Genomic DNA, 14,592 nt, shown 5'->3' on the forward strand with positions numbered 1-14,592 from the left:
CACACTGCTCAACAACCAGAGTGTGTGGCTTCTAATGAGGGCCTGACACACAGAAGAGTCCTCCTAAGGAACATACTCTCCTCAGCCATAACCCCTTCTCACACATCTTCAGTCCCAGGTGCGCTCCCTGCAACCCAAGGGAAAAAAGTTAAGAAATCTGTTTACAACAGGGCTAAATGCAGCCACAGCGCGTACTAAGTATGACAGACCACACGATGCCTGACCACAGTTCACACCAGACAATGGTTGGTTGTGAGGCTGCGTTTCCTTATATCCCTGGTAAAGCATCTGTTTTGCATTGTTACAAGTGAGAAAAGCAAAGCCTATACATGCGCAGTGGTGACTTGGGCCCCCAAAGGTCCCTGGTCCTCGAAGCAGGGTAAGGAAATGGCCTCAGACAATAGCCAAGTTGATTTCAAGCCTGTGTGCCATAAGCTGTTTTTAAAGCATGTTATAAATGTTTTAACTGAAAGACTGCTCCTATGAGCTAGCTAAGTACTGTCATTCCCAGTTTATTTCCAATTAAAAAAATAGGAACAGAAAGCATTTGCTCCAGGTCTCCAAGGGAATCAACAACACAGCAAGGATTAGAACTAAGGATTTCCTGTCCGATCTGCAAACCACACCTCTCTCCTGTTTACAATGCTAACTTATTCCCTAGCAGAAAAGCCATGTGAATGGAACAATTCATTCTGCTATTTCAGCCTCCCTTCCTTCCCTTCACAGTTCATTCCTGGCATTACCTTCAGATCCTTACAAACCTGTTACCAGAAGAACTGTGTGACAAAGCAAAGCAAGCAAAGAATGTTTCAGAACAGTTTCAGCTGCAAATACTTGAATGGTGCTTGCTAAATTAAAGAAAGTTTGAAACACTTAAAAAATACCCTAGAAATATTGTGGTCTTGTTAATGAAAAATGAAACCAAAAGGTAAATGAACTCATACATCAAGGAGTAAGTTAATGAATTACTAAAGCCAATCATGCTAGTTACCTAGCATGAAAAATATCAGCTGAATTTCTTATGTCTTTCTATGATTCCAGGGCTTAGGACATCAATCTGTTCACACCCTTTAAACACCATGAGAAATTAGCAACACTAAGCTGATTGAAAATACAAGACTTGACTAGAGCCTAGGATCAAGAGCAAGAATGCTTGAGTTCAAAGACTACAGTGGCATTTTATTCCAAATTTTATATTTAATCATAACTTACCACAATCCATTGGTTTTTAAGGAACATTTTTCCTGGCAAAGGTGGATAGTTGATAAGTTCATACACCCTGGTAGCACCACACAGAGCTAGCATTAAGTTCTTACTGCAAAATGCTAGTAAAATTACAGGCTTCTTCAAAGTACAAAAACACAATTCCAAAGAGCTGATTGTGCTCTTTTTAGATCGATTGGCTTTTTATGTATGTTTCAGTAGCAATGGCTTCAGTGATACATACAAGATAACTACAGGGCTTGAGCTAAGACTTATGTTTACATATCCCTTTTGAAATAAACCTGTGCAGGTGTAATTCTTCGAGCTCATAGTGAAGGATAATAGTTTGTTAACTTAATTAATGCTTAAAAGTACTTTACCTTAGTAAGAATCTAACATATAAGATGCTAAACCCCACTGTTAAAAATAACAGGGAAATCCTATAGACAGCAGTGTTTTTAACACACTTGCTTTCAACTTCCTGCTTTTGTTAAGCAAAATGGTTTCATAAAAGTCTCTGAGGCTTCTCTCTCACTTATTTAGATCACCTATGTATGCTTATTAGTAAGGAAAAATGAACACTTCTGTTCCCTCAATAACACTGCAACGCTTCCCCAAAAAGAAACATTTTTGTGGATAGACCATGAAAATTTGAAGGGTTAAAAAACCCCACAAAAACAACCAACCCCAAACAAAAACTATTCAAGGCCCTTTGCAGTTCCCTATCCTAGCTCCTCCCCTTCCTGCAATGTGCCTCCTAAAGGTGGTGATGATTAAGGCTCTTCTCACCTCTGAGTTACTCTGTGCTTTTTAGAGGTGCAGCATGTTATCAGTTAAGTTAGGTTGTGAAGGGGTGTTATCTCCCACCCCCCCCAAGATAACCTTTTGTTATAATTGTTAGTATTGCTGTTATGTTCCTCTCATTGATCTCACTGTATTAAAAGTGACTGAGGAATGTTAATTATCCCTGTTCTAAAGGCTAACAGAAGAAGGGAATCTCAATACTTTTAGAAGTATTCTCTGAGTATGGATTTACTGGTTTTGGTGTATCTTGATTTTGTCACTGGTACAAAGAACTTGCATTTTCAAGCCAAAGAATGTGATGTGGTTTCTCTGTAGAACAGTGAAAACTGGGGCTAGAAAAGACTAAGGCATCTCTTACCCTTAGGCAGGGAGCAGCTCTAGTTAGACTATTCCCAGTAGGTGGTTATCTAATCCACTCTTAAAAGTGCCTGGTAGTGGATGTGCTGCAGATTTTTTTGGCAATGTAGTTCAGTGTTTAATCATTCTTGTTAGAAGAAAAACACTGAGTGCCTTGCCTTGCGTTCATGGTGCTTAGTTTAGGATGACTGTTCTCATTTTGTTTCGTTCTGTTTGTTTGTTTGTTTGTTTTTCTTACTGCTAGTAGGTTTCAGAGTTCCAAGTTATGTCCAAATTATCCTGAGGTGGAAGATTCAAAGTGCCAAGTTATCCTGACCTATGTGCTTTGTTAATTGCAGCTACTAAGTTACAGGAAGAGCTGAATCTAGGTCTTGTGAATCTCCTATCTTCTCCTATGGCTGCAGTTTTAGTTTCAGTAGGATTGTTAGAACTAACTACAGTTTGTAAAAATTGTAATAAGAGACTTAAAAATAATAAGAACATAATTTTTTAATGCATTTCAAGTTATCCCTCTTTTCTTAATTTTTAACCCCAAAATACTGGTATACCTGCTACCCTCCCAAACAAGCCCTCCTAGTTGAAAAATATTTGCTTTCCTCCCTCCAAACAGGTGCTTCCTGTCTATCTCCAAGACCTTTTTTCTTGTTTTCCAGAAACCTTGTTTTCCCTGTATCCTTGCATGTATTTTTGCACTTGCTTTAAAATTCAGGTGCATGAATCCTGTACAAATTGTGCTTAAATAATCCATTAAGCTAATATTTTGCAAATTGTGGTTTCAATCATTGTAATTTAGACCTGCTCTAAACAAATCAACTTTGGAGCTGGTTTTAAACCTGTCTTGCAAACTACTACTTTAATGAACATATGAAATTCTTTCCAAGCCTAATTAGCTTTTCTGCTTGCTTGCACCAGGCTAAAGTTAAGAAAAAAAGCCATAGTAATTTCTGAAAAAAAATGCTGAGGCTTCCCCTTGTAATAGCAGAGGTTGAATCCAATGAACTTTACAATTTTGAGATGACACAAGCTGCTTGTTTACCGGAATTAGTGAGCTTCCATTGCATAACTTTGCTCAATGATGAGTTGTTCTGGGCACTCAGTTAGAGAGCCATTGGATAGTACTGTTACATTGTTTTGTTTGGGAAATGGCTCTCTAGAAAATTACTTGCAGTTGCAAAGTGAACTGAAAGTTATGTACCATGTCTTCTTTTTATCATTGTTAATACTTAAAACTGCCCTGTGACTGATCAGGGGAGGATGACATTTTATGCCATTTCAGAGTATTTCCCCAACAGTACAGATGCTCAGAGCTGCTAGAAGCTTTAATTTCATTTTTTACCTTTCCAAAAATAAAAACTAGTGACTTCAGTGGAACTGTTCCAGTGAAGTAGGGTGCAATATATGTCTTTGTAGTGTTCAAGTTTAGGTTAGAGAGGGAGGAACTGGAAATGCTTAAACCTTTGTTTAAACCTTGGTTTTAGGTAAAAATATCTGGCCACTGGCAGTTGGGGCTTTGCAGGTGGGACCTGGTTAAAATGAACTTGTGCTGGGTAAAGCCTGACTGTCAGAAAAAAGCAAATGAAAGTTCTGCATGCCCACAGAAGATTTCCTGGCATGGCAGCTGGCACACTGCAAATAGCATTAAGGACCTACCTGCTTGAGTGAGGCTGGTGTTGGTGTAACGTGAAAAGGTTAGATGGGTTGGGACTTGCACCACACGTAGTTTACCCTGTGAGTTTGCCTGAAACTCATTGCAGAATCAGGGTCTGCCTGACCTTTTGCTAGGGATGAACTTCCATGTGGCAGTATTAAGATGTGACTCAGCACTGTTTTGATAATGGTTGTTAATTAAGTGGCTACACACGTAGAGATAGAGACAATTATGTGAAATTAAGAATGGGGAAACACGGGGTGAATATTAGCAAACATCTTCTAGGAGCAAGGGCTGTTAGACTGTGAAATGCTCTCCCAAAAAGCAATGGAAATCTCTTGCTGAGACGCTTCAAGCTAGAGAGAATGAAGCAAAGAAGAGAACACTGTAGGGAATTACATTGCCCTGATGTTAACCTGCATGTGACCTCAGATGGCTCAGTTATTACTAAATTCCAGTGGTAATTTTGGTGATAATTACTCCCTTTATTTCTAAACTGAATTGTTGTAATTCATTATAGTCTTGTCTAACGGGTCAAATTACTGGGAAACTAAAGCAGATACAAAATGAATTGCTGATAGAGTTGTTCTTTGAGGCCGTAGTTGTTTGATCAGTGATTTGACATTTATATATATATATACATATATATATTGTCTCCCAGTCACATTTTACATTTTGATCTTTAAGGTGTTCTCACTTCTACAGCTCCTGATTCACGCTGCTGTGAGCTGACCGCTCTGCTGTAGTTCACTGGCCTTTAACAAATACAACCAGAAATGCTTTTCTGTGGATGGTTGTCCCTGTATGTCCCTCCCGTTTCCTGGGGATGTTCTTTAGTCTGAGCTGAAGGTGTTTGTCTGTAGAGTAAGAATTAGTAATTAAAGCATGACTGGAATAGATAAATGTTCATTAAAGCTTTGTGCTGTTGGTGGTTGTGTATGACTTTAACATAATACAGTTGTTATCTCCCCAGAGCACCTGAACAAATGCTTAAACTCCAGTGAAATCAAAGGAGTATAAGTACGTGCTAATAAACTTTGAATCAGACCTGCAAAATGCACTCTTGCTAATTTGCACTAACCATTCATACTAGTGTGAATACTTGTGTTGTCTGAATTAACAAGCAAGTGAACACCTAAGCAAAGCTTGTGATTCCCAAGATGTCTTACTAATTACCCTGGCTGTGATTTAATGTTAATTATTTATTATACTTCATTATATTCTGTAGCTCAGTTAGTTCAAAACAAAAACCTGAAATGTTGGAATTATGATCCATCCTTCTGGCACCACGATATTCAATTTTTTTCTAAGTAGGATTTTGTTTTAATTATAAGTTATGTGCTAAAGCTTCATTAATTTATATTACAGAGCTAATTGCAGGTCTTCCCCCCCCCCCTTTTTTTTTAGCAACAGAAGTTCTTGAAACAATGGTCATTATACCATGTGAGGGCCAAATTCTGCAGTAATTGTACAGAAGGCAATGGATGAATTGGACTTTATTTGCAAATTTTCCTGCTAAATGGTTGCAGGCCAATTCTGTTTAGGGTTGAAAAGGATTTTTTAAGTAATCCTGAAAAGAGAAGAATGCCAGCTTTCATTCCAAATTTGGTATCAACTAAACATGCCCACAAATTTGTAGAATTGAGTGAATTTATTCTTGAGCTCTGGGAAATGTGGACCGGGTGTTGAGAGAAGGGCCTTAGTGCTGTAGTGATCCAAAAAGAGCCTTTTTTGATTGTGGATGTTTTCAAACGTGCAGTGTGTTTGCCTTTAGAATTTTTTTGGATTGCTCTCAAAACGGCCTAAGCAAAATACTCGGTTCCAGTTATTCCCAAACTTAGGAGAGTTGCAGTTCTTTAGAATGCCCCGTATGTGTTGAGTGCTCTTTCAAACATTATTGTTGTTTCAAAGATTGATTTCTATTTGCATGTGCTATCTTTATTGGGGATGTAGAGGTAAACCTGCATTTGTCCAAAGTAGCCTATAATCTGGCCCAGTTGTGGGTTTCTGGTGTTTAGTCTGAAACATCAGGAGCCTGACTGCAATTTGTGTGTTCAGTTTCCACAGTTCCGTGTTTTGTGCTGTACTTGACTAGGAATTCACTGGTCTTTTGTTTAGAAAAGCAGCCTCTTAGGTGTTTTGAGCTGGAAATGCAAAAATTAGTCAATGGGATGATTTAGGAGATTTATTTCAAGGCACATTGGGAGTCTGTGGCAGCGCTGGGTTTGCAGGATGAGCTCATGAATCTCCAAGCGAAATCTGGATTAGCAAGCTCTACCCAGCCTGAGAAGAAAGAAAACGTTTGCACAAACATCTGTGAAGGGAAACTGATGACTTTCACAAGATCTTAAATAGATTGTACTGAATCAATTATCCAAGTCCTGTACGTTAACCACAGCTGAGACTTTAGCTGGGACCCAGTAAGCTAAAAAGGAGCCTTCATCCTTTCCGAGCCAGCGGGAGTTGTGCCAAGCTGGGCTCGGCTGCAAGTCTTTCTTTGTAGCTCTTGCTGGCTGTCAGTGTGAAAGGTGGATGGAGGCTAAAAATGGCTCGGGAGCACGGCCGGGTGTACGCAGGGAATAGCAATGAGAATGGCAAAGACGCACTTGGGTTCTCCAGTGAAATGAGAGACCGAGCCTGCAGACGGTATGGAAAGCATCCAAGAGGGTGGAAAATGTGCATCAAACAGGTTATGTGGCTACAACGAGGAACTGCTGCATGAGGAAATGGCAGGAGAAGGAAGCGAGGGAGTGGAGGAAAGAAAAAAAACCAACCCCAAACCCCAAAACCGAACGATGCCAAGCCGGGGGTGGGGAGGGAGAGATTCAGCGAATGAGCGAAACGAAGGCAGAGCCTGCAAAGCACCCTGCCGAGCAGGCAGGGGACGGCGGGGGTCGGGGCCCTCGGAGGCGGCTTTCCCCGTCGCGGACGAGCCCCCGGAAAAGGCCCGGCGGCCGCCGCCGAACCCGGGCGCGGAGCGGAGCGGAGCGCCGCCGGCAGCCCGCCACGCCGGCTGTCCGCCATGCCGGCACCCCGGCCCGGCCCGGCCCGGCCCTACGGGGGGCGGCGAGGGACCCGCCGCGCCGCCCCGCCCTCTCCGGAGCCGAGCCCCGCCCCGCCCCCCTCCCCGCCGGCGGGTGACGTCACCCCAGCTCGCCCGGCGCCATTTTGAAAGTGGAGCGTTCGGGGGGGGGCCGGAGCGAGGCGCGGAGCGGGGGCAGCCCCAGGAAGGGAGCCGGCCGCACCCCCGCCGCCATCCGCCGCCATCCGCCCCCCGCCGCCGCCCCCCGCCCGGCACCGGCGGCCCCGCCGCGCAGCGCCGAGACCGCCCGACCCGCCGCCGCCGCTATCGCCAGCCCAACATGGCAGGTAAGGGGAGGCTGCCCCCGCGGGGCACCGGCCCCTGCCGCCGCCGGGCGGGGGGGGCGCAGGTGAGGCTGCGGCAGCGGCCTGCCCGCCGGGCGGGCGGGCGGACGGGGCTGCCGGCCGGGGGCAGCGCCGCCTCCCTTCCCCCGGCTGCCCCCCGCTCGCCGGGGGTTTCTCCCCCGCCGGCGGAACGCCTCGCAGCCTGCCGGCTGCCTCTGCCGAGCCCCGGCTGCCGGCGTGCCGACTGCCCCTGCCTCGCTCGCTCCCTCCCCGGCCCCGCTCTCCCGTTCCGCCTCGCCTGCGCCTTCCTGGTCTTCTATTTTTTTTTTTTTTTTTTTTTTCCCTCTCCCTTCTGGGAAACCGTGCTTTCTTCCCACCCACCCCTTCTTCCTTTCCCTCCCTTGTCGGGGGTGGTGGTGAAAGCACGAGAGAAGCGAGGTGGAGGGGCTTCCATGGGGGAAGCCGTGTATTTTGAAGTTCGGTATGCAGGAGGCTTGCAGACAGGGTGGGTCTTTTTCCTCCCCCCCCCCCACGGGCTTTTTGAATTTGTATACGTGCTCGTATGTTGCTTTTATTTCTCAGGTGGAGTTAGTGAGGACTGTGCAAGAAGTGCTGCTGTGCACGGAGAGGTGTTCCAGGGCGCAGACGTGCTTGTGTCGAGAGTACAATTGCACCCTTCTGTAGGGTGCAGCTTTTAAGCGTCTGCAAATGAGAGTAAAATTGGGTACAGGATGTCATTAAATAACACAGGTCTCACTGTGTTTTCTTTCTCATTCCTTCCTCTGCTTGCTCCCCATTTTGCATCCTAAAGTGCTCTTGGTAGGCTGGAAGCGTGTATGCATAAGGTATCTCTTCCTCCTTAGTTTTCCTTGCGATTTCTTCATTTGGAGATACATTCATCCCCCTCCTTTGCAAATGAATTGTCTTTTCAGCGCTTTGCATTTGGAGGAGCAAGCATGAGAGGCTGTACTAGGTTTGTGCTTTGCCTTTTTCCCCTACGCTATATGCCCATGCTCCACCCTTCTCTTTTTGTTTTAGTCGGGGGGGGGGGGGAAGTGCCAACTTGATTCAAGTAAATTGTATGAAAAATAGAATTATAGGCTTAAGTAGAAAGAGCAGTGTGGTTTTCTTGGGTTTTTTTTGTTTGTTTGGTTTTTTTTAACAAGCTGTCCCCTTTAAGTGCTTCCATGGTGCCAGCTGCTAAATGACAAATGAAGAGGTTGGAGAGAGGAAAGAAAATGGGTTGTACAGATTTTGGGCAATAGCAAACCTTTCCAATGTATCTACAAAAAGCATTTTGACATCTCTTGCATAGGTGGATGCTTGTACTTGCCTTCACCTTGTCAGGTTATGTAGTTTGTGTGTCTGTAATCCTTCAGAATAGAAATTAAGGCAAGCAAAAAATGCAAACTGGTCGCTGATTGTGTTCCAGCACTTCTCTTAACATTCTGAGACACTTGGTCCTTTTTGGAAAGATGGTTTTGGTGATTCTGATTTCCTTGTCTTTGACTTTTTTTCCCTCTGTGACTTAGCGCAGAAGAGGGAAGAAGTCGTCCCTTCTTTATTCTTTGTTATCCCAAAAGCCGTAACAGAGCTCTGGATTAATGTGTAAATGCCATCTGTTGCTCAGCCTGTTTGAATTGTGTTGAGGAAAAGTTCCATTTTGACAGTGGCTTTTTTTAAAAAAAAAAAAAAAAAAAAAAGGCAAGCCCATTTCAGTCTCTTCCTGTATGTACTCAGCCCTGCAGTGATTTGCTCAGAATGAAATGCAAAAGAAATGGGTGGTGATTTTTTTGTGTGTTTTGGTGGCAGGGTTCAAATGAATCACTGCCTTCCGCCGAGGCAGTAATGTTCCTGAAGTTTTCTCTTCGATCCGTTTTCTATGGTAGTAGAACTTGTTAACATCAGATTGCTTGTTTGCTTTTCTGCTTGGATTTGCTGCTTTTTTTAAGGCTGATAATTGCTTTCGTTACTTCTGCGAAGAGACTCTAAAATTGTGGTAAAATTTTTTTTCTTTAGCCTTTAGTATGTAGGCTCAGTTCAACGTTTTTGTAAAAGAAGGAAATGAATAGCATGCTTGGTGTATATTGAATGGATGATTGAAATTTTCCAAAAACGTACAGCTTTTTCTGATGGTTACGGTTTGTGTGTGTGTGTTTGTAGAGGGTCCTGACTTAGGAAGGAGTGTCGTGTGAAATAAGATGTTCACGTACTCTCATTTTAAATGCGCAGCTAAAGTTAGCACTAGCAATGTTATTTAGTCCAGCGAGCTTTTGGTGATAGAGGCTTTTATCACTGTTACTGCTTACGCTTACACTGTTTTTGACAAATGTTGCATTGAATGCTGGCAAGCCACTAATGACAAAAACAATATCTGTAAAGGAAAAAGGTGGGGAGGGGCAATTTGTAATTGTGCCGACAGCATTGCTGAGGAAGTAGGCGTGTACAATGTTGTCTGAAATTTTCAATTGGTAACTATTGTGTGCTCTTTGTGTTGCTGTGGGGGGTCTCATTTTTTTTGTTTGTGGTTTTTAGGAGCTGGAGGAGGAAATGACATTCAGTGGTGTTTTTCTCAGGTGAAAGGCGCTGTAGATGATGATGTAGCAGAAGGTAAGAGCAATATTTTTTTACTGAATGTTTTCTGACTTTTTAGCTCCTCCTTAGGCAGGGAGATGTGAATGCAATCTTACTGAAGTATGTCAGTGTTGCTGTATGCAACTTGAGCAAAGTAAGTATACATTTAATGTGCACTCAGATACGCAGATTCAGGATTAAACTATGGTTTGAGAGTACTGTTCAGCACACTTCTAAGAAGGGCTGAATCCAGGCTTCTTAAATACTTTGCTGGAATTGTTTTCCAAGATAGTTAAGATTTTCCTGTCACTCAGCTTTTGATTTGTGTTTTTTCCTCATCTGCAAAATGGGGAATGTGATACTTGCATTCCACAGGGAGGTGTTGTGAGAATTAATTAATGTTTGTACTCTTTGAAGATCTAAGTACTAGATAAAGATCAAGTAATTTTCCCAATCTTCCCAGCTTCTATTAAGCAGAAGAAGAAGAAATCTGAATATTTGTGCATGCTTACTTACCAAGTAAAGAGGGGGTTTGTGTTTGAAATAATACTGGAAATTGCCGAAAACTTTTCTAAGCTGGCAATGACAAATGTCATCTTACACTAAGATGGCTGCCTCTGATTGTGACTGCAAAATAAGTACTTGTTATTTTCTTTTACTGGGATTGGGGATCATTAGAGGAATCGTGCTTTCTCTGTGCTGCTCAATCGCTGTGCTAGAGAGCAAAATTTTTTCTGCGATCTTTTTTGAGGAAAGTCCCGCTGACTTCTAAATCTCTTTGGCCGTAAATTCCTGTTTGCACAACACAGCCTGTAAGATCATGAGTTAAAATTTTTCTTTTGCAAGCGGTTGGCCTTGTCACTTATGTAATTCCTAGGGTTTTTTCTTTTTTTTATAAATCTTGAATGCTCTGACTTACAAGTGAGATTAATGTTATATTTAGAAAAGCAGTAACTACAGTTTCCATTATTTCCCCATTTCACTTGTGGTTCAAATTAACTTCCAAAGGCCCAAAAATCGGTATAAACATAAGTGACTTGGTTTTATTTATTAGCTGTAGCATATGGCAAATGATGCACTTTCAAAGACTCCTGTCTTTTACAAGCTGAAAGATGGCTTATGGAAACAAGAAAGCTGTAACTGTTTTTTTAAAGTTTAATTTTAAATTCTTCAGGAAGTATATTTTAAAGCTTGAACTCAAAACTACTGTTAAATGTAGTATAATTTTTTTCCCCAGCAGACTTTAAATTCTGTAACCTTTATTTTAATTACATATCAAACTAAATCCTTAATTAAGTACAAATATTGAAGAAGTTGTGGTTGTGTGGCAGGTGCTCGCAAATAATTCTTCATTAAAATGGACATGGTGACACGAGTGTAATAGTGATGCACTTTATATATGTGTGTGTATATATATATATTTACAGTCAAGTGGCTTTTACAGGGAACTGGAAATGCAGAAGTCAGGAAATAGTCTGTCCTTAACTTCCTTAGCTGTTCTGAAGTATTGTACTTCATGTTACGAAAGACGACTTGCTAGCCTTATGCTTCCTGACAGGTTAGCAGCTGTACTGTGTATTGCTGGAGTCATAGTGGGTGGAGTTCAGGGAAGCCTTCACTGTAACCAAGTTAACTAGCTTCAGTTTCAGCAAGCCAGTTAGGATGGTTTCCAAAAAATTGTAAGAATGTCCATTTCTGATTTTATGGAAGATGTAGCCTACTGATTTTGTGACCCAAAGAGCAAAGAGAAGTTTTGTTTTATTGCCAGCTATAGCTGACTTATCCTAAGTCTTAAGGTGCAGACCCCAGAACCTTGATATCCTACTGCAAGACATGCTGAAATTTAAATGCTGAGATTCTGGAGAGAGGTCCCAAGGTTGGTATTATGCTTGATTGTAATGAATTTGTTGAGCTGACATTCTCCCCTCTTCCTGTGTGTTCAGCTCCCACAATTCACGCTGGAAATTGTTGAAAGCCAGCCGTCTAATCAAAGTCCAAGTTTAGCTTCTGTGCAATCCTTTTGAGTTTTTGTTATGCTTCGTAATGTCTCCCTGTGATACCGTAGGAAGGGTGGTTAATGTATCAAGCTGGTCACATTTTTCTGTTTATTAGCTATATTTCTGGCTTTAAGGTTCACTTTAATGAAACGGAGCCCTGTGTGGTTCTTGCAAAAATTGGAACAGCAGCTTTGCATGCTTCTGGTCCTCCTCCAAAATACCCAAGGACAAGTTGACAGTGGCTCTAAGTGTAGTCTGAGGACCTTTTTTCCCTCCCTCCCTCCCTTTCTGTCTGCTTTCTTGTGGCAGGCACCATGGTTAAAGCTAAAGAAAATCTTGCTGTTCAAAACTTAAATGATTGTTTAACCACTGTGGACTGCAAGCTGACAGGTATGGATTCTAATCATGTCTGTGGCTGAGGACAGTATCAATTTGTTTACGGTAGTACCTAGGGTGTGGATTTGTGGTTTTGTTTTTTTAGAATGGCTTTAGAGCTCAAATTTTGAAAACTAACTTTTGTCATGGAATGCGGAAACTTCACTAAAAGTGTAGAAAACAAACCTGAAAGAAATGGGAGGTTTCACTTTCTGTTTTCTTCCTGTTAATAACAGTGTTGCAATATTTATATTGGAAAGCTTGCTTAAACTAAGCTAATAGAAGGGTTAATAAAAAGGCATTTAATTGCGTTAATCAGTAGAATGCAAGACCAGTGGTCTCTCTACAATGTTGCCTAGAAAAAAGGCCAAAGGAGAATAACATTTTTAATACAGTAATAGTGGCAGCAACTTTAAAAAGCTTGCTAAGAATGCTGGTACGTAGCTTCCAGTATATTTGAGGTCAGATCTGACCTCATAACCTTCACATAATATGTATAACCTATAATTTGTTAGATACTTGGGTTAGAATGGCTGTCTATTACAAAGTCAATATTTGGTGGCTTTGGCTGAAACATGAACTCTGATACATATAGTTTTTAATTTTCTGGCTTTCTAAGCACTGTATGATAGATGGATGTGACAGTGTTTCTTTTAGAGCTAATGAGGGTGGAAGGGAAGGAGGAGGGAAAGCTGTTACTAAAACTTGAGGAAAGAAGATGGCAATGAGTTCATAGCTGGGGCCTGCCTGTGTCATTGCGCTGTGGCAAAGCTTTTCTAGCTTGAGGAATATGGATGCGAGGAGCCGAGAAGTAGCCTCTCTTCCCTGGGTATGTATGGAGTTTATCCGCAGTTGTAAGATGTGCCCTGGCCCTATCCGATCACAAAGTTAAGCACAGAAATCGAGTTATAAATTGAAGTCTGAGTGTCAGCTTCATTACAGTTGGGGTCATTAATTTTAACTGATGGCAAAAGTTTGCCCTTTTCTGATTTAGCAGTCCATTGCATAAGTGTTGTAGCTTGTGCTGCCTCTGATTCTGAAATAGCTGATTCTTTGCTCAACAGATGTTTTCCTCCCTTCTTAATTTCACATTTGTCTTGCTGGAGCCCAGTTTTACAACCTGTCTGTATTCAACTTGTTTGTGTACTCTGGAGAATCCAGAGCCAGGACAGCAGACTATACAGGACTTCTCCAGTGGAGAACACAGAGTCATTGGCCTTGTTAAGTTCAATGATCAGGTTATCAAAAGCATCTGTAATATATGGATTTTTTTTTTCTTTCTTCTGTGCCATCACTGTTTCAGTGCAAGTAAGACTTAGCTGTCCATAAACACTCAAGAGCAGACATTACCATGCTTTCTTAATGGAAGTTTCTTTTATGGGAATGATTATAGAAAAGGATTACGAAGTTTTTTCTGCAGCAGTTTTGTTGTTTTGGGACTTGTTTTTATTCTTCTCCTGTTATGTTCTCTAAGATGTGGCATAATGGCAACTCCAGTTGGAAACAAGTAAGAGTTATGAGTTTAAACTGTCTCTGAAAACTTGACACTTGCTTAATGGAATGAGTTTGTGCTTCAGAACAAATTAAGTCAAATTTGTTTAATTACTTGGCAGAAGGAAAAGAGTCAAGCTGCTCTATCTAAATGTTCTTTCAAATGTAATCCAAAGATATGTAGAAGTCTGATAGTCTGGGTCCAAGGCTGGGAGCCAGGAATTTAAGTCCTAAGCTTTAACCCTGAGTGATCACCCCTCATCTTTGATAAGTTGTTTAACTATTTCATGCCTAAATTGTCTCTGAAGGAAATGCTGGAATATCTGCTGTGGGTGCTGATTACTGACATAATTTTAAAGTTGGATGCTTAGCCATTCTGTGCTGCTTTGTTAATAATCTAGGACTTGTTTCATGTTTCCTCTTTTATAGCCCAAACATTTCTGTAGTCTGTTTCAGTTTGTGCAGATGATGAACAGATGAAGTCTCTTATATTTCTGTCCCTAGCCAGCTCGTGTGTGTGGTCAGAGATATAAACAGCATTTGACTTTTGCCTTGTTCAGGAATGCTTTCTGTATTTGATTCTAGGTATGTTATATCTTTCAAGTGTAGTTTCATGTTTATTTTTGGCAGACTTCAAAATTGCAGAGCAGCTATGGGAACTGTTGTTGCTTCAGTAATAGTAGTTTGTCTTCAACGCACGAAAATAGTTATCTTGGAGTAAGGAATATTGGAGCCAGGAATGAGGACTGCTGTAAAAAGCAGTTTATCACAACCTCC

The 14,592-nt window shown here is 41.8% G+C and overlaps 1 protein-coding gene across 3 annotated transcripts in view; it reads left to right on the forward strand.

Annotated features, from left to right (window-relative positions):
• The first annotated feature begins 7,175 nt into the window (after positions 1-7,175).
• Positions 7,176-14,592, forward strand: part of PPP2R2A (protein phosphatase 2 regulatory subunit Balpha) — a 40,454-nt gene continuing 33,037 nt past the window's right edge. Inside the window, exons 1-2 of one of the 3 annotated variants that reach the window (XM_075043604.1) lie at positions 7,176-7,381; positions 9,914-9,988. In XM_075043604.1, coding sequence (XP_074899705.1) covers positions 7,375-7,381; positions 9,914-9,988 — 82 coding nt within the window. In that variant the 5' untranslated portion in view covers positions 7,176-7,374. Of the gene's footprint in view, positions 7,382-7,846; positions 7,884-9,211; positions 9,264-9,913; positions 9,989-14,592 lie in introns of those variants that run through there. The other 2 variants (XM_075043603.1, XM_075043602.1) reach the window with 2 other exon arrangements.

The sequence above is a fragment of the Buteo buteo genome, chromosome 12, assembly GCF_964188355.1.
Source record: "Buteo buteo chromosome 12, bButBut1.hap1.1, whole genome shotgun sequence".
Classification (NCBI taxonomy): domain Eukaryota; kingdom Metazoa; phylum Chordata; class Aves; order Accipitriformes; family Accipitridae; genus Buteo; species Buteo buteo.